We start from the raw sequence: 20,361 nt of genomic DNA, 5'->3' as shown, positions 1-20,361 counted from the left end.
TTGTCTGTTTTAGCATTGTCTGTTTCCTTTTTTGAATGATAATGTAGAAGAAAGTCAAATATCGCCCATTATCTATCTATATATATATATATATACATATTGAACAAAGTTTGATTTCTTATGTAAGATATGAAAAACCTGCACCAATATAAGAACTATTTTCTTTTAAATGACAAAAAACCTAGCTGACAAATGAAAAAAAAAAAAAAAAACATTTCCTTTAAACAATACCATTTACAGAGCAAACCATTGTAAAAAGAAAAAAGGATTGAATTCACTTCCACGAGCTCATATAGTTCTTTATTTGCAGTGCTCCAAGACTACAAAGTGATTGCCTACGATGCCGAATTCATCATCAAAGGGAACGTGGCCCTCTTGCGCTGTGAGATATCCGGGAACGGGAAAGAGTACGTCTTCGTAACTTCATGGCTCAGAGACGATGGACTTACGATTTCATTAAATGACAATAATGGTATGTACCCAGACCCCGATATTACTTTCTTCTCTTTTTTTTCTCTGTAGTTGGATCTTCTTCTTTGATATTGCAGTCACGAGTAAATGCTCAATAGGACGAAATGCTATATTCAATGAGCGTGTGCGGAGATGAGATTTCTTCATTCTTTTCTTGACAGGGAATAATATTTTGACTGAGGAAAATGGTGAGCACAATCCTCTTTTTTCTTCTGGCAGTTCCTTAGGAAGAAGCTTATTTGATATGTGTTCAGCAGTTTTGGGTCGTTTCATGTAGCATTTAAGTAATTTCGTACGAAAGTTTAACTCGATATGCTAAAACACATTTGGATCTTTTTTTGCCGGAGGGAACTATGTGAGTTTTTTAATGTTCCGAGTTTAAAATGTAAATAATATTTTGACAGAGAAAAAAGTGAGCTCAATTCTTTTTTCTGAGAGTTCATTGGGAAAAAGATTATTTAAGATGTGTTCAACAGTTTTGGGTCGTTTCCAGAAGCATTTAAGTAATTTCGTGCGAAAGTTTAGCTCGATATTCTAAAACACATTTAGATCTTCTTTTGCCTGAGTGAACTATGTGATTTTTTTAATATTCCGAGTTTAATATGTAAATAATATTTTGACAGAGAAAAAAGATGAGCACAATACTTTTTTTTTCTGGCAGTTCCTTACAGAGAAGCTTATTTGAGATGTGTTCAACAGCCTTTGCGTCGTTTTATGTAGCATGTAAATAAGTTCGTACAAAATTTTAGCTTGATATTGTTAGGACACATTTGGATGAGCCTTATGCTTGAGATGTGATTTTTTTAACATCCGACTTTAACACGTTAATATGCTGCAAATCTTGCATTCTGTCGTAAATTAATTTATGTAAACATGTCAAGTATTATTTGGTAGTACTGCTTTCCTAGTTTATAAAATACAAATATGATTTATGTGTGTTTCTCTATATTAGTCCAACTTTTAATCTTCTCAATGAAAAAAAAAAACATTATGGATGATGGTTCACGCTGGCATAAGACCATAAACTTTATTTTGATATTTTACACAGATTGTCTCGTGGTTTAATTTTTTTATTGTCAAGGTATTTGAAAATATCATATCTTAAAATAATTTCGACCAGAACTAATTAACTGTAGTTTCAAAGGAAATATATCTGAAAATAAAAATATTCCATCATTCACAGGCGACGAACTTGAAAATTTTAGAAATGAGAAAAATAGAGCTATTTCTTTTCATTTAAACCCTAAGTGCAATGCTCTTTATTTTTGTAGTATTGTCAGTTAGTTGCGTGGAGGTGTTACAACGATATAAATCAATACTGACAAAGCATTAAATCTTTTATGGTTTGAATGAAAATGTTTCAAGATTTAATTATACAATATTAATTTTGACTTTAAAAAAAACCAACGAACAAGGATAACATCACATATATTTTACGCTTATTGTAGTATTTTGGAACAAATCAGTCAAAAATATTACTGAGAACAACCTTAAATTGTCTCCTTTTTTTTGAGATATGCCACTGTTGTCGCTATTGAGCATCCTTATAATGATAAGACGCAAAAAAATTCAAGGAGTGGGTAAGACAAAACACATTCACTATTTTTTCCCCAAGAAATTATTACTATATTAGTGTTTTTTAATAGACACATTTTCATAGAGGTTTTAATAAACTTTAAAGTTAAATAATGTTTTTTCAAGATCCATGCATTATCAATTAAAGAATTTCAAGCGAAGTATCTTAGATAAAATTCTGATTTATTTTCTAAGGAAAATTGAGATTTTTAATAAATAATGGACTTTACTGTAAGTCAAAGACATTTTTCCCCTGCATTGTATGAAAACGGTCCTTTAAATAAAATAAGCACAAACAATTAATTTAAGAAGTAATTTAAAGGAAGCATTTTTTTATATAGAAGATTAGTTGCAAACAAATACGTAGTCGAAGTTTAAATCTATTTTTTGTTTTACAAATAGCAGGGAAGTATCAGCTGAACTTATAACCATGTTGATTTTTTCTTCGTAACATTTCAAATTAAAAAAAAATCATAAAATTTCAGACACGTGTAATAGCCATCCAAGTAGCATTTAAAAAGATACCGACTCAACATTGATAATTTTGTGCAATGTTTGTTCCTCACGCATTACTTTTAAAATATTACCAAATGAAGGATTCATTAATCAAACAAGTACCTTTATACATCGAGTTTAATTTTAAGTATGAATATACAAAGACATTTCCAGTAAGCACACACTTCCCATTCAACGCAAAGAAAAGGAATCCGACTTCAAAAGCTTTGTGCTTGAGCAAGTTAAGTACCACTTCAAAGATGTCTCTAGATGTAGGGCTTTGTCAATTCAACTCTGGAAGCATAAAGGAGGGTCAAACTGTCTGAGTATTAAATCCTTTTGAAATTCCTTGTTTTGTTACAGTACAAAGAAAAAATCTGAATTGGAATGAAAGGTTTCAAACACAAGTTAATTTATTAAGAACTTAGAGTGGGGAGGCCAAGACTCTAAAGCTGAAAACTGTTCAGTAGGATGAGGCTTTTGAGTAGTTTTTAGCTGATAATGTTAATGATTTTGACCCAAATACTAATTTAAGAGGTTAATTTATGAAAGAAAATATTTCAAACATTATTTTTTCTGTAAAGTTTCAAAATTTGTAAAATGTTTTTGCTGTACGTATGTTCCTTTTCTTTATTTGAGTAGCTTTATTGCAAACAATTACTACATATGTTTTACATACATATTGTATATACATATAATATTTGAATTGAACTTCGAAAATAATAGAAAACAAGCATTAATGCAATAAGTAACACATCACATATTATTTGCTGTACTATTTTTATAAATGTTTTTTGAAACGGAAGTCCTTTCAGTAATTGGAGTAATTTTTGTATCCGAGAAGAAAATTTCGTTTTGGTTGGAACGCACTTCATGTAATAGGTTACTGGTTTAAAAAAATAAAATAATGTATAAATAACAGTACCTTAGGAACCAACTTCTAACTAGCTAAACCACCAAAGCCTTTTTGCATCAAAAACTTAAGAATCCACAAATACTCTTAGCATACCTTTAGTGTTTGCAACATAATTATTAAAAATATGAATGATGAACATAACGAAAGTGTCTGTACATTTAATCTTAGAGAAATTACCAGATTAATTGGCTGTGCACTCCGTTTCAACATACGTGTCTTTGAAACTCAAAACATTTTCCTTTATTTATAAGGAAAGGAAAACACACTTTTTTCTTCCCCTTTTAATTTTATTTATTTTTTTCTTTTTCTTCCTTCGAACAATTGTTGTTTAGATATAATATTTCTTTTTTTCTTTGTTTACCATACGCTATTACTACTTTTATTATTATTGTTATTGTTATTTTGAGTGCGGTTAAAGTGCCCAAAAAAAAATATTTCTTGTAAAGTAAACAATTTTTTAGATGTTTGTTCTTTCACGATTGTAAAATTACATATTTATTTACTCAAAGGAAAGTGAAACAAGCTTTTTTATTCAACAAGCATTTGCTATCATAAAAAAAAATATTTTTATTTATTTATTTATTTTTTAACCGCGGTAACAAAAATAATAAGACATTTGTTCGTAAATGTTAAAATCGCACTCTGTCAAAAACATTCAAAGTTATTCATTTATCTTTCACACATTTTCTGTTTATTTATTTTTCAGGCAAATATGCTGTATTTGCAACAGGTGAACTTCATGTGCGACATGTGGATGAGGTAGATACTAACCGGAAGTACCGTTGTCAGGTGCATAATAAGTTGAGTCGAGAAACGAGAATCAGCGATCAGTGGGCAAGAATCATTATGACAGGTGAGCTTTTTCGTATTCCGTCGATAGGAAATGTTCTCTCAAAACCGTGAGCAGCAAATATCAGTAAATGCTATACAAACATTATATTTTGCTCGGATTTTACCATCAGCAATTTGAGTTTTAATATTCTAACAGTCTTTTAGAGCAGCGGCTCTTGACCACTAGTCCGGTGGACCCACACCGGTACTGATTTTTATAGGTTTTTACCTATTTGATTAAAACATTTCTGTTATTAAAAAAAAAACGTCTTTTTGTCTTTTTATACAAAATTTTTTACTTTAATTTTGAGAGTGCGTTTCACGAGTTGCTGCAGTTTTTCTGAGAGCTTAGGAGTTTTTCTCAGAAAAGACATGAGTAATTATTGCAATAATTACATATCCTAGTGTTTTACCATTAATGTCAGTAAACCACAACTACAATCGCACGATTAACTTGCGTAACAGTTAAAAATTACCTAATTATGTGTTGTGGTTTTTTTTGGGGGGGGGAGGGGGTCAAAAAGAAAGAAACAAAAAATAAAAAAAAACTTACCATTGGGCGGAATGCTTTCGCAAAATTTCTTCCGCTATTAAAAACAGTTGAGATAAGCTTGTTAATGGTACCTTTGAACTCTACAGGCAAGGTTATAACTTCAGCTTCCTACGTTTTGTTTTACAAAACAAGTTTAAAGCACTGAATTGGATACAGCAAATTGTATAATCCAGTGGTGCCCAACCTACGGTAAGTGTAGCTGACTCCATTTTGCTCAATGTTGCATAGCAAATAACTGTATGTTCTGGATCATTCCAAAGACCCTTCCAACCCGTCTTAATTTGGCATTAAGAATGAGTTGCAAATCTGCAACCTCATAATCTAAATTGGTTACAAAAAAACGCTGGAAGTAAAAGATAAACAACTTAAGTACAGTGCATTTGGGCAGCTATCTGCAGCTTCTAGTTTGATTGAATATTTGACTTTAAAAAAAAATATTATAAAGCCCATGCCTTCCCCTTCAGGCAAGGTTACCGACTCTTTACTTAAAAAAAAAGTAATATGGAGCTCAGATACTTGCTTCATTAAATAATTATAAAGTTGTTGTCTGGAAACTATTTTTGAAATCACTGAAAGTGCTCTTTCTATATTCTAATGTTCTATACAATTTTATAAATGACAGAAACCATTTGGTGTCCTGAAACACAAAAGTGAAGCTCTTAATCAGTTATAAAATGTTGGTTTTCTACGGTAAAACGGCACGACTTTTCTTAAAACAGCATATTTTGCATCCTGTTTTTGACGTGACTGAAAGATAACCTACACGGCAACATAACTTTGAACGAGAATAATAATTCCTTTTAGTTAAATTTTATAGTTTTTTTATGACACAATACTTTTGTAGGTTTTTTTTAAATTTTGTAACAACAAAGATAATGAAGCTATTAATATATGAGTGAGACCTTTTGAAGTCGAGACATTGTGGCTCAATGTTATTCTGAGTGACTGTACCTTTATCCCCTAATTTAAAGGTATAGCAATATTGAATGTCAATAGTAAATTCTAAGGAAGTGGAATCTTTCTTGGCGAAACAGTTCTTAAACTGCAAGAGCAATATCTAAGAATAATGTGAAGAATATTAAAGTCACTTAAAGTTAAAAACAGGAGGATTTTAACGTACATGAATATTTTTACGTGCATGTAATATGATTATAAAGTCTATTAGTTTTCGACAAAGATAACTTGTATGAGAGTTTACGGGATCCCAACATCTATACTTTCATTTTTTCAGTGAGTTTGTGTATATTGGATTGAAATTTTGACAGCCAACATTTTATTTGCTTTTAAATTCTGTAAGACTCCTGCTCTTCCTTTTTTAGAAATTAAAACCGTGCAATAGAAAAAAGCTAATTAAGAGAAATTTACTATTTTATTTGCATATGAAATCTTGAATTGGAATAAAATTAAATAAAATATGAGAAAAACACAAGACAAATTTGTTATAAAAGTACTTTGGAGTGAAGAGATGAAGGGAAAAAAATGTCTAACACTTATATTTTGTATGCATCTTGAAAATAGCATTTTCAAGCTAAATCAAAATTAATTCGTCTTGGCAATTATAAACTACTTTATATTCAATATAAAGCACTTATATTTAATTATTTAGGCAGCATGTAGGAATTTTATTTTCATCCAACCACAAACACAAAGCTGCATTAAAAGGATGCTAAGGAATATTTTTAAAAGTGTATACCACCAAAAATGAGAAAACAAGTTCCTTATGAGTGCAGCATTTATGGTTTAACATAAGGATCCCATTATATGTGTCAAAATAAACTTTATTTGTAGTTGCTCCCTCACTCGAACCACTATTTGCATGTTTAATGTACTTCTTTATTTTATAGTGAGCACCGCCTTCTTCACTACCACACACAATCCTCGGTCCTCCGTGCTCATGCATACATTAGGGAGAATCGCTTCTGTTTGTACATCTGAAAATTTCACTCCACCATTAATCTTAAAAGACTTGGAGAGCAGATCTCCAAGAATCACTTACATAAATCTTCTTTTGAAGATAAAAATGCTTTCGGAGCTGATTCTCTTTTTAAAATTCGATGTGTGAAGAGTCCCTGTTGCTGCATTTCGGTATGTGATGGGACTGGAGCTTTATTTTTCCACGGTGTCATTGTTTTAGCACTTTTATCGGGAAGAAAGAATGGCGGAATAAGATTAATTTCAGGCCATTGGCGATACGTGGATGCTTATAAAAAAAGAGTTATTGAGTTTATTGAACTGTTCTTAGTAATACAATGTAGATGCAGTATCTTTACTAATAATAAAGCTGAAAGTCTCTCTGTCTGGATGTACGGAGGATGTCTGGATGTCTGGATCTCTGTGACACGCATAGCGCCTAGGCCGTTCGGCCGATTTCCATGAAATTTGGCACAAAGTTAGTTTGTAGCAGGGAGGTGTGCACCTCGAAGCGATTTTTCGAAAATTCAATGTGGTTCATTTTCTATTCCAATTTCAAGAATAAAATTATCATAAGATGGACTAGTAAAATACGATGTTATCATAGCGTGGAACCGTAGCATGGGTACAAGCCAATTGGCGAGAAAATTCACTATACATTATTTGTAAATATACAGGCGAACTAAAAGACCTTTTAATTATTCTATTTCGGGCAAAGCCGTGCGGGTACCACTGGTATATTAATAAATATCATGAAACTGTTGGACTTTATAGAGATTTTACTACTGCGTCTTTATCTATATCATTTGAAAAGTATGGTTTTATGAATTATGAATTTATACTTAAGAAAATCTTATACCGCCAGTACTAACCATTTCATAATTTGCTTCGTCAAAATAGTGTGTCTCAAAAATTAAAATATAAAAATGAAAATAAGAAAAAGCAATATTTTCAATAAATTGTACTCTAAACAAAATGAATGAAAATTAAATTCTGAAATTTTAATAAATTTACCAGTTAATGCATCTTTATATATTTACACCTTCTTATGATTCAGAACTAATTAGACATTTAAGTTAACTATTAATTACATTGATAAGCAGAAAATATTTATTGTGAAGAAAAGAAAGCAAACATGTGCTATTTTTTTATCTACAGGTTTCGTTGTAACCTTTTTATACGTATATAAAATTTGTTTGCTTATTTTAGATTTGATACACAACAAAATGTAAGAGAGAGAAGTTAGTGTTAAAAAAAAAAACTTGTTTCATCTTTTTGGAGGTAAATCTGCTTTGATGATTTTCTTAAAACTTCTGAAATCTATAAATATAAATGATCGTCTCTTTAAGAAAAATGCATTCTTAAGTTACCGGACAAAACAAAAACTAAACATGTTTACTTCAGATAAGCGATAACATTTGCTTGCAGTTAATATGTTACTTGTAACATATCCCTAAATAAGCATGAACGGAAAAATAATAGCTTTAATAACTGTAATTCGAAGACATACATTTACTAACAAAAACTTCCAAAATTAAATATGTTAGCTGACCCGTGCGAAGCATTCGCGTTCGACAGCGGCAATTCGAAAATACGATTTTTTAAGGAAATGTTTTCCTAAACCACCCAAAATATGAATTGCTTGTTTACACCAATGGTGGTGAATGAAAAAAATCAAAATATCTTAGCTTTATGAAGCTATGAAGTATTAAGGAAGCACTCACAAAAAAGAAAGAAATATTTATGATACTGCGACTTTCTATGGGGAAAATTAAGAGTTTTCTTTTCTGTTTTTTATGCAACATCACAACTGTGGTTCAGAATTCTGCAATGTGTTTAGATAAAATATTCGTGTAAATTTGGATTAGCATTCTCCAGAGGAAAAAAAATCTGCTTCTCTCATGGAGAATCGAACCCATGGTTAAGTTTAATATCATCTTGTCGCGCTTTGGATATAGGGAGCCACGCTCTTAGTTTGCGACTGGGGTAGTGAAATATACAGTAAGCTATAAAGAGTTCTTATGATTGTAATTCTTCGTTCTTGGTCTTTACTGCTGAATATTAAAAAGAACTAACAGACATATGCGAAGAATTTCCGCTCAACAACGGTAGCTCTAAAATCTCATCTTTGAAAAGGTAATTTTTCAAAAAAAAAGTCAAAATGTGAGTTATTTGAATATTTTCCGACGATGATGGTGATTAAAAAAACTTTAAAAGGATACATTACTTTTGTACTTTTCTGAAACATTAAGGAAGCACCAAAAAAAAAAGTCAAAATAAAATATAAACCCTACAGAAATAGCATTTATGATATTGCGAATTACCATGTTAAAATTAATGTTTTCGTTTCTGATTTTAATGTAACAAACACAACTGATTTTTAAAATCATGCGTTGAATTTAGATTATATATTCTTGAAAATTTAAAGTCGAATTCCCCGAGAGAAAATGTCATTAAAAGGACACTATCCAGCTCATGGGGGAAATCGAACCCACGACCTTCGCGTTATTAGCACGCCGTTCCAACCGAATTGGTCAACAAGGTCTACCTCGCGGGAGGTTACACGTTAAAGTAATGTTTAATATAAAGCGAAATAAATCGTTGTTTTTCTCCAAAAAACACAATGTGATTTTTTTCCAAAACCGGTGAAAAAATCTTTAAAATAATGCCTTACTTATGATGATTGATGAATTATTGAGGAAGTTATAGCGTTTAAACAAAAAGCATCTTTGAAAAAGAATACTAAAGGTGACATGTGGGAAACGTTCCGCCTCGACAACTAGTTTTACAAGTGTTTTTTTTTTTTTTTCGAAAAGCAGTCAAAGTGTGACTTTTTTCCTTTTTTTTTCCCCTTCAGTTGCCTGGTGAAAAAAAAAATAATAAAAATGATATTTTGCTTGTGAAGTTTCATGAAGTCTTACGAAAGTTGTGGCTTATTCACCAAAAGCACCTTGGATAAATTATATATATGATTATATTTGCAACATTTTGAACACATTTGTTGAAAATAAATAAATAAATAAACATGAAGTTCGAATGCAAATGTCAAATAAATACTTTACTGCTGTTATTTGCCTTAAAAATTGAAAAGGGTGGATAAAATCTCTAAAGACAAAAATCCTTTTTCGGTGATTACGAAAATTTAATTGAAATGAATATGGTAAAATATTGAATCGCCAAAGCCGTCAAAGAATACATTACGAAAAAACAAACATCGAGCGAACGTGTCAAGTCGCTTAATTATCATAAAAGCAACTTTCCGCAAAATCAATAAAGTCATCATCTTAATTGCAAGAAAGGCGTTTTGCAAGCAAACGAAAAAGCCTCTTGGTTTATGGATCATTTTTCATTTCCTAATTTTGAAATTTGACGTGTGTTTTTTCGTCTAACTGCCACGTAAAAATCTAAAAGCGAAGAATTGCTTCCCGTGACACGATGATAATTTCAAATCGTTGTTAATATTTTCAATGGTTTGTTTACTATGCATGATAAAAAATTCATGTTAAACGCTGTTTAGTGAATCTCACGTTGCAGAGCAGTTTCTTGTTTCGTTAATTTTCATTAATAATTTATTTCAATTATTAAGATGAAATAATTATGTATATATTTGTTTATTTATTTTGAAATATTAATATTTCGTCTCAAGTGTATTTTCGGAAATCTGTGTAAAGATGTTTGTTTGAAATAAAGCGTAACATTAAGTTTCATTTTTCTTCTGGATTTTTTTAAAATTTATTGTTATTATTATAAAGTCAAATTCCAGTTTGTTTTGGTTACTAAGGTACACATTTTTGCAATTTTTTGAAACTCGATTGTTTCTCTTTATTGTATTATTTTTCTTTTACTTCACTAAATGGAATGAGTCAGGTCTTGGAAAATAGGTTACATATTAATACTGCAATGACAACTGATATCCAAATATAATTGCCGTCTAACTAATTTGTCCTTAATTTTGTCAGCAATTTTTTTCTTTCAATCAGAAAATACTGAACTAAACTAAAATCTTCGCAAGTAGTTTTTTCAATTAAATCTGCCGCGTAACAACTAGCTTTTTTTAACTTGTTTCCTGCGCTGTCATATGTATATTGTTACTTGCGTGTTATGTGCATCAGGGCATATGTTCGTTAAATCTTTTTTATACGTCTGTATTATATGGATGCCTCAGTTGCCAAATCGATTAACTTCACTTTAATAAAAAAAAACCTCATTTCTGCTTTAATAGTAATTAATCAATGCTTAGAATGTGAATCGATATTAAACTTTTGGTTCAGTACATTTCTGATCCTGCGATTTCAGAAAATGTAACACGGGGGCCCATTCACTTCTATAGATAATACTATCGTCTTCGTCACTTTTCTCGATTCTTTGTTTTACAGAGTTATTCGGTTTGGCAAGTAAAGCATCCATATATGGATATGTTCCTTTGTGGACAAGATATTTTACCTTGCGCGGTTTAAATATTATTATTATTATTATTATTATTATTATTATTATTATTATTATTATTATTATTATTATTATTATTATTATTATTATTATTAACAAAAAGCATCTTTGAAAAATAATACTAAAGGTGACACGTGGGAAACATTCCTACGTGGAACATAGACCCCACGAATAGTAGAAACATTCCTACTATTCGTGGGAAACAATATTATTATTGTTATTTTTGTTGTTGTTGTTGTTATTATTATTGTTATTACTATTATTTACTTTTTAGCAACTGCATCATACAGTAAATAATGTTAGGTTCCTAAACAGTTTCATAAGTGACCAACCAAAATATCATATAATTTAAAAAATTATCATTAAAATTAAATTTTGAAACTATTGTGTTGTTTCGGATCTGTCTTATTCTAAGCAATGATTTTTCTTTCTTTCTGCTGCCATTTTACATATGTGTTAACAAATAATATTTTAATAATTGTTTCAGAATGTAATTTTTTGGCTGTTATCCAAATCGTGAACTAACTTTAACGCAAAGAAGGGAAATTTTGGATATTGTTGTAACCGATTGCTCTATCCGAACATATCCTTTCTTTATCGTCTGCCAACGTTCTAAATTTTTTTTAGTATATGGAAGTTATTTCTTGAGTTATGTTTATAAAAGAAAGTGCTTTATTTTTTGTCTCATTGCCTGCTTTTAACAGGCTTTTAGCTTATCAAAATTATTTTTTCATTACGTTGAAAACAGTAAACTGATAATCATTGTTTGAAAGTTTGCGTTTCCTTCCTTTTTTAATTTTATTTGTTGGTTTAATGTCTATAGTTATTTTGTAAGTCTTGATGATTTAATTTCCCGCAATTAAACAAGCAACATGTGCCATTTTGTGTAAAAAGCTGAGTATTATTTATTGTACATAAATATTTTGACCATAGAGTATATTAGAAACATCAACTTGACATCTCTTTCATTTTTAAGGTAGCCCGTGCAACGCAGCTAGCATTTCATTAATAACAAATATTAATACGTTTTGTAAAACGTGTTCTAAATTTCAATTTCAGAGCCACATGGTTTCGTTCCACCAAGAATTGTTCACTGGAAAAGAGACGTCCACGGTCAAAATGGAGAAACAATATGGCTTCCTTGTGTAGCCCATGGCTATCCCGTTCCCACAGTTCGCTGGTACAGGCAAGACTCTGGTCTAATGACATCCTTTACATCAAACCATAGAATAGTTGAGCAAGAAGGAATGTTGGTGATTCACAGATCTACGCTGCAAGACACAGGAAAATATGTTTGTGTGGTTAATAACAGCAAAGGACAAGAGCAAATACATACACTTCTCACAGTCAGAGGTACGTTTTTTACCATTGAACAAATTTTACTGTTTTTTGTTATACCTATAATAAAAACTTTAACTTCTAATGACTTTAAAGGAGTTAATTTGAAACCAATAAAACGTGCGTTTGAAAACAGCTCTATTAAACTTATTTTTCTTTAATTGCGTGTAAATCTATTGTACTAATACTACAGTCAAAAATTAGGTGTTTCTTCAACATTCTCTTCCAGTTCGCCTAATGTATCGTTCAAAAAATGTTTCTTTTAAGCAGTGATGTCCAATTTTTTTTTTCTGTCCAAGGGCCGGACCTCATATTAAAATCATTTTCGCGGGCCAGTACACATATAAACTTCAAAATACCGTAAAACCGTACAACTTTGGACCACTTTATGTGTATTTTCCTTTATATTTTCATTTTTGTTTTCCAAAAAGGTTGAGAATTGAACCATACACTACCATACATCTCAGCTGCAGAGTGATGCTTCGAAAAAATTTAAATTACACTCAAAGAGGAGGAATTTTTTCTATAATAAAAAAATGAATGGTATACAGTTTGCATATGGTGGTGACAACTTTAGATCACCTCATATTTTCCTTGATATGCACCGCTAAACCGCTCCGTTCTAAAGTTACAATGCATAAATAGTTCTCTTCCAATTCCGTACACTGCAAAAATTTAAAAAAAAAATTGTACTTACTTTTTCCGATTTATAATTTTTTTATATCTTTTGAGTCAATTTCAGGTTCTCTTAAATAAAATCAATTGTGAAAAATACAATATTTTATTCAGATATATAAATATGAACGTTAGATGTATGAAAAGCAATTAGTAGGTACATACTCCTGGATTTTATTTATTTACTTTTTACAAGGGCATTTTTGCTTATCATTTTTTACAGGGGCTTGATGCAAATTTTGTCCCTTTTGGATAGGTTTCTTCGTTGTTGCAATATTTTCTTTTTTTTTTTTTTTTTTTTTTTTTTTTTTTTTTTTGTACCAAATGACATCGGAAGAATGAGGCCAACACCAAAATTTACCCTTTTTTTCCTTCCTTGCAGAAATTTCGTTGCTCCTGATTTCTTGAATCACCTTTTCCATCAGTTTAGGCGAATAGTTGAGGTAAGGAAGGCCGCCTACCTTCTTTTTTCCCCCTGGATTCATGTCTTAAAACAAAGAAAACCCGAAAACTAAAAAAACTGCTCAAGACAATACAAAATTGTACACAAAATATTGACAAACGATAGTAAAAATGGGTGGTTTAAAGTTGTAACTCGAATTCCTGCATTTTGTTTACTTCGAAACGACAAGTAAACAAAGTAACATCGAGATTCGCCGATAAGGCTTAATCATGTTTACATACCTAAGTAATAAATTAATAAACTTACCTTCAGAATTCAATCGGAAAATATCGGTTTCAAAGCAGACTTTGAAAGCTAAAGCAAAAATTTCAAAAAAAAAAAAAAAAACCTCCCAACACAAATGAATGCGTACACGAGAATGATAACACTGAAGCTCGGGGTAAACAATATGAACTTCGCTGGACAACACTTGCGAACCTACTGAATTTTTTTTAAAGACTTCAGCTTTGCTTTAACGACCACTACATGGCACATACTACCAGATTCTTTCAATGGTCTAAAGTTGCAACACTGGTCTAGAGTTGTACGGTTTTACGGTATGCGACCAAAATTTGAAACTGATTGAATTATTTAAAACGTTACGTGTTGTGAAAATATACACCGTTGCAAGGAATATTTTAGAGTATGCGTCCAAATATTTACATTTTAAATTCGTTCAGGTCATATTACGAGGGACGTTTTTGAAGTATGGACCATTTTGAAATAAAAAAAGAACCAGTACAGGGGGGGGATAGAGCAAAGAAATATATTGCACAAAAATCTACCACTCTCGGGATTGCTCTCGTAATGTTCCAAGCATTTTTCATAGCGTGGTACAGGTTTTTGTATACATATTGGTAGGAAATTTCCGCCTGTGTAGTCAACCATGGGGTAACATGTTTTCTTAGCTCATTATTGCCGTTGGGCCACAGACCACCTAGGAAAAACTTTAGATGCCGAAACAAATGAAAGTTGCAGTGAGCGAGGTAGGGGCAGACCAAAGGATGTTCAAAAACGTCCTAGCCAAAGCCCTGTAATAGTTCTCATGGTGGACTACACAGGCGGCAACTTTTTACGAATAAGTATACAAAAACCTGTACCACGCTATGACAGATGCTTGGAAAATCACTGGAGCAATTTCGAAAAATAGCGTAAGGGTGATAGATTTTGTGCAATAAATTTCTTTTCTCTATCTCCACCCCTGTACCTGTATTTTTTTAATTCAAAACGGACCTTACTCTAAAAACACGCTTTCTAGTAGTAAATACCAAAAACGTAATTTTAATATGTAAAACCATGTTTTTGTAATCAAACGTTGAACTTTTTTTCCCCCGTTCTCAATGTTCAAAAATATTAGGATGGTTTTGTTCTAAAATTTTCTTAAATAAAAAATAATTTTCGTTTAGTTTTTCTCTAGTGAATTTCTTAAAATAATTCAATAATTTTCTACTTCTATTTATAGTTATATTGATTGTTTTCTGCTTCCATCAGAAGCAGTTAATATCGTCATCTTGTTTTAAATTCATTAAATTTGATGCATGCTAATTTCTCAAAATAAATGAAAAGACCTTTTTTCGTCAAATCAATATTTTAATACGCGTTGCATTAGTTATCTGTAAAATATATTTCGAATTTGTTCTATAATTTGATTTATTTGACATTATTTTATTTTAATTAACAAAATATAAGAGAAATCTCAATGCAAAAGAACATAGTTGAGAGTTTTGGAGTTTTCTCAAACTTCAATCGGTTTCCGATTGCCTGCAAACATAACTTCTTATTTTTAACATTAATACGAAATGAAATTTTATTTTCTACATCTAACAATAACTCTACAGAAAAGATGATTTCGCATTTAAATTATCTAAAAGCAAATGATTCTTACTTAAAATAGATTTACTTAAAAATTTATATTATAAATTGAAACACATTCAACTATATAGCAGTCGTATATTTTATTTTAGTGTCCTTTATGAAAGCACACTTCAATATCGGTCAATACTAAACGCTTCGTAACTGATAATTCTTTTCATGTAACTTTGTAAAGTCTTTAAAAGGTGAAAGTAACCAAGTTAAAATCTTCGTAATTTTTAATTAACTTTCTTTGCTGGAATAAATCAATTTTATAAACTATTTTTCCCGTATAGAGTCATTCCATTTCAAATCAGGCAGGCAGGTATGAAAAGTGTCATATGACCATCACCGATTTTTTTCAAAAAAATACAGTAGTTAAAACTAAGGTACATATGAACTATCCCAAAAGGATTTTGCAAGAAATTTTTTTTTCTTCAGTTACAGCCTATTAAAATTCTGCACAAAATCCGCCATTTTGGAAAAAACCGGCAAAACACTCCATTTGAAATGGACACTATTTCAAAAGTATTTAACCTATTCGAATAATTCTTTTTTCTAAAGTTAAAAAACGACCCATATATCCTCTAGACATCGTTTTTGAAAGTTTAGTTAGGTTTTTTGATAAAGAAAGAAATTCATTTTTGCCGCCAAAAAACTGCATTTTTACCAATTTTATGATTTTTTTTCTCCCTGAAAAAAAAGTTTTTTTTTACTAAACGGAGATGGCAGTCTAAAGCCCTTATATGATAGTTTCATAACATATTTTATTAGAATCCTTGAGTGCATACAGCCTCGTAAATAAAATTTGAAATTTTGAAAATATTTCAAAAATTAGCGATATTTGAAGTGATTTTACTCAAAAAACCCATTTTTTAAAAATCTAAAAATTGGCTCATTTGTACCCCATATAATGCTTAACTAGTGGATAGATACTGCATCCGGTATTTTTTCCCATAAAATGTTTTATGAGTTTTTGAAAGTGACCTTATCGCCCATGGCATGCATGTAAAATAAAAATGTCTAATAATTTCAGTCACTGAAAATCTGATTATATTAATGCCTAATAGCTACAAAAACGGTGCATTTTATCAGGAACAACTAAAATCTTACTGACTTTTAATAATATATCAGTAACAAACTGCTTTTGATGATCCAGTCAATTCGTCTTTTTGTAAGATTCTGCGTGTAGTTTATAGGTAGAAGAGCCTTTGGTGATTATATTAATGACTAGCTATGGTAATGATGTACTTTATCAGTTACAGTTAAAATATTTCCTTTTTTAAAAATAAATATTAGTTTATTTCATCTCCAAAGCTATGCATTCACCGTTACTTTCATATGCAGCAACAAATCATATTTTCTCTCTTTCAATAGTCATTCTCTTCAACTCAATTACACGACAGTGGAAATCATCAAAGGAAAGAACAATACAATACATTTAAAACGATTAATTTTAATTTCGTGCTTTGGTTGTCATTGGCGAATGTTGTCACATAATTTTTGAATCCTACCTCGTATGATTACTTTTATAAGTAAGAATATTTATACTAAATTCAAACCGTAAAACTCACTTGTAGTTTAAGAATTTAAAAAGCCCACCTGTTTTATGAGAGAAGTAATCAATTGAACATGGTTGTAAGTTGAGGTAACCAAATAGATCTCACTAAAGGTGACTATTATAGCCAGGGATCCAATTTCTAACAAAAGAAGTGCAGGATCCCTATAGTCTTCAGAACTTGTTTTAATGCTTAAGTGGCCTGAATTCGGTCAAAAATACAAAAATTCGAGTAAAACAAATAAGGAGGTATGGGAGCTCAGCTCCCATAACAATTAGGCGCTGATCAACAGAAAAATATATTTGTGTAATGAAATACAAAAAGGCGAATTGACTGGGTCATCAGATATTTTAAAAAAAACTGCTGGGTTTTATTCAGAATGGCATAGGAATGATGTGAAAAAAAATGGACTTTATATTCGAATTCAGTTTTGCGTTATTTTGGTTTTACTACAAAATTTCAAGGTGTACGAACCCTTTTGGGAGCCACTGAATTAGTCATTAATATGATCACCAAAGGCTCTTCCATCTAAATACTACACACAGAGTCTTACAAAAAGACGAATTGACTGGGTCATCAAAAGCGGTTTGATATTGCTATATTATTAAAAGTCAGTAAAATTTTATTTGTTGCTGATAAAGTGCACCATCATTGTAGCTATTAGGCATTAATCCATTAATATGATCAGATTTTCAGTGACTGAAATTATTAGAATTTTTTATTTTACATGCATGCCATAGGCGATAAGGTCACTTTCAAAAAATCATAAAACATTTTATGGGAAAAAATACTGAATGCGGTGTCTATCCACTTGTTAAGCATTATATGGGGTTCAAATGAGCCGATTTTTAGATTTTTAAAAAATGGGTTTTTTGAGTAAAATCACTTCAAAAATCGCTAATTTTTGAAAATTTTCAAAATTTCAAATTTTATTTCTGAGGCTGTATGCATCCAAGGATTCTAATAAAATATATTATGAAACTATCATATAAGGGCTTTAGACTGCCATCTCCGTTTAGTAAAAAAAACTTTTTTTTCATGGAGAAAAAAAATCATGAAATTGGTAAAAATGCAGTTTTTTCGCGGCAAAAATGAATTTTTTTTCTTTATCAAAAAACCTAACTGAACTTTCAAAAACGATGTCTATGGGTCCTTATTTATTTTTAGAAGAAAGAATTATTCAAATAGGTTAAATACTTTTGAAATAGTGTCCATTTCAAATGGAGTGTTTTGCCGGTTTTTTTCAAAATGGCGGATTTTGTGCAGAATTTTAATAGGCTGTAACTGAAGAAAAAAAAATTTTCTTGCAAAATCCTTTTGGGATATTTCATATGTCCCTTAGTTGTAACTACTGTAATTTTTTCAAAAAAAAATCGGTGATGGTCATGTGACAGACCCTGCCTGATCTGAAATGGAATGGCTCTATATATTGATTTTTCTGAGCATTAATAGTTTGTTTTACGTTATTTATAAACACTTTTAATTTCACATAACTAAGTTTTAACGTAATTTTTAGATGCGTTTGAAATTATTTGATATCATTTTAAGAAATAGGCACGCTTTTACTTGTTTTATTTTCAACGTTTATTGGGATTTTGAGACAGATATTTAACATTCCATTTCAAAAAAATAATTGGTATTAAGCATCTTTACCTTTATTTTCAAAAATTTTGTATTTTTTCTAGACACTTTACGAGCCGTTATCAGTCCTCCTCAAACACTTGTGACAGTTGGGGCATCTTTATCTCTCCGGTGTGAAGTAACAGGATCGCCAATACTTTATTTGAAATGGAAGAAAAATATGAAACCGCTTGTCCTGGACAACAGAATACGACAGCAAAGCAATAACGTATTAGATATTGCCAATGTTCGATTGGGGGATGAAGGCATTTATCAGTGCTTTATTTATAACAGTGAAGAATCAGCTCAAGGCAGCTCTACTGTCCTCATACAAGGTAAATTGTGCTTAATTTTCTAACTTTCTTATCTATGACTAAATTTTTTTAAACTATGTCTTTTAACTAGACGGATCATTCGGAGTAGAGAAGAGTTGAGAACAGTGCGACAGTGTTGCATTTCACGCAAAATGAAATGAATCTGTTCAATATATGTAGCAGCTTCAGACTTTTGATGCTTTGATGATGTAGTCATTACGTCTACTAAACCAGCTATATTTCATCTTACACATTTAATTTCGCAATAAATGCAACTTCCCCATTCCTCCCGCGGTTACATTTCTCCTAACTTTCACTAATACAGGTAGAGTACTTATGTTACACCATGGCGATTTTATAAAATTAAACGTTTACTCAAAATGAAAGTATATCGTTCTTCAATTTCCTGTATTATATTGGATTTTTTTCATAAGTTTAATGTCAAAAAAACCTTTTTTGTATCTAGAAGAAAGATACCGCTTTATGATTTGGAAGGGCTGTAGTTAATATTTACGAAAACGTAAAGTTAACAGTTACTTGCTCAACATGCTACTACTGACGATGATACATGATTAATGGGGAAGGTGTTTAACCTTGGATGCTTTTTGAAAATATCTTTCATTTTCACTAAGATTAACGTTGTGTAATTTAAATTTTTGAAGCAAACATTCAAGAAATCTAGCAACATATTTCATCTGAATTTATATTAGTTTGAAACAAGATGGAAATTATTTTTATCATGTTGTTGTTGTGCTGTTGTTGCAAATCTCCGGTGTTTAGCAGCGCTAAACCGGGTCTATGAAATTCGTCACTCTCAAAAAATCCAACACCAACATTGGATCCGAAAAAAAATCCAATCTTGAAAGTCCCAGACAATTCAGTATATGTCCCGGGGTGGCATGATGGTCGGCACACTTCACACAGGTTGGAAAAGTCTTTTTTCCACTTCAATAAGTCAATGATTTTAGGTGCCCACTAATGAGCCTAGTGATGGTCGTCTGATCTCGCCTACCACACTTGAGAGATAATGCACCTCCAGGGCACTTCGCCTGGTTATCATACAATTTCCAAGTGTCTTAAGGCATAGAACGATGCTACAGATTGAAAGTGAGTAAACCTATAACAAAGCTTAATGTGCAAAAAATTAATTTTATTACTTTAAAGTTAAGTAAACTTTAAGTTTTATTTAACTTAATAACTTCAAGTTTTATTAAAGTGTATTTAAGTTTTTTTTTTCTTATTTAACTTGAAGTTAAATAAGTGAAAACTTTAAGTTTTTACGTTCCAACTTATTTTTTACAAAAGGCTATCTTTATTATAAATGTAGTCTTTCGGTGAAATGTTTTGGCACTAAAGATGCAGCA

General features: G+C 30.8%; 1 protein-coding gene across 1 annotated transcript in view; it reads left to right on the top strand.

Annotated features, from left to right (window-relative positions):
- Positions 1 to 340: 340 nt before the first annotated feature.
- Positions 341 to 20,361, top strand: part of LOC129222898 (cell adhesion molecule DSCAM-like) — a 194,745-nt gene continuing 174,724 nt past the window's right edge. The window contains exons 1-4 of the mRNA XM_054857461.1: positions 341 to 407; positions 4,164 to 4,310; positions 12,258 to 12,551; positions 18,749 to 19,018. Of these exons, the coding sequence (XP_054713436.1) occupies positions 341 to 407; positions 4,164 to 4,310; positions 12,258 to 12,551; positions 18,749 to 19,018 (778 nt within the window). The remainder of the gene's footprint in view (positions 408 to 4,163; positions 4,311 to 12,257; positions 12,552 to 18,748; positions 19,019 to 20,361) is intronic.

This window comes from Uloborus diversus, chromosome 5, assembly GCF_026930045.1.
Source record: "Uloborus diversus isolate 005 chromosome 5, Udiv.v.3.1, whole genome shotgun sequence".
Classification (NCBI taxonomy): Eukaryota; Metazoa; Arthropoda; class Arachnida; order Araneae; family Uloboridae; genus Uloborus; species Uloborus diversus.
Note: the sequence above shows the minus strand (reverse complement) of the source record. Positions and strands in the feature narration are given on the sequence as shown.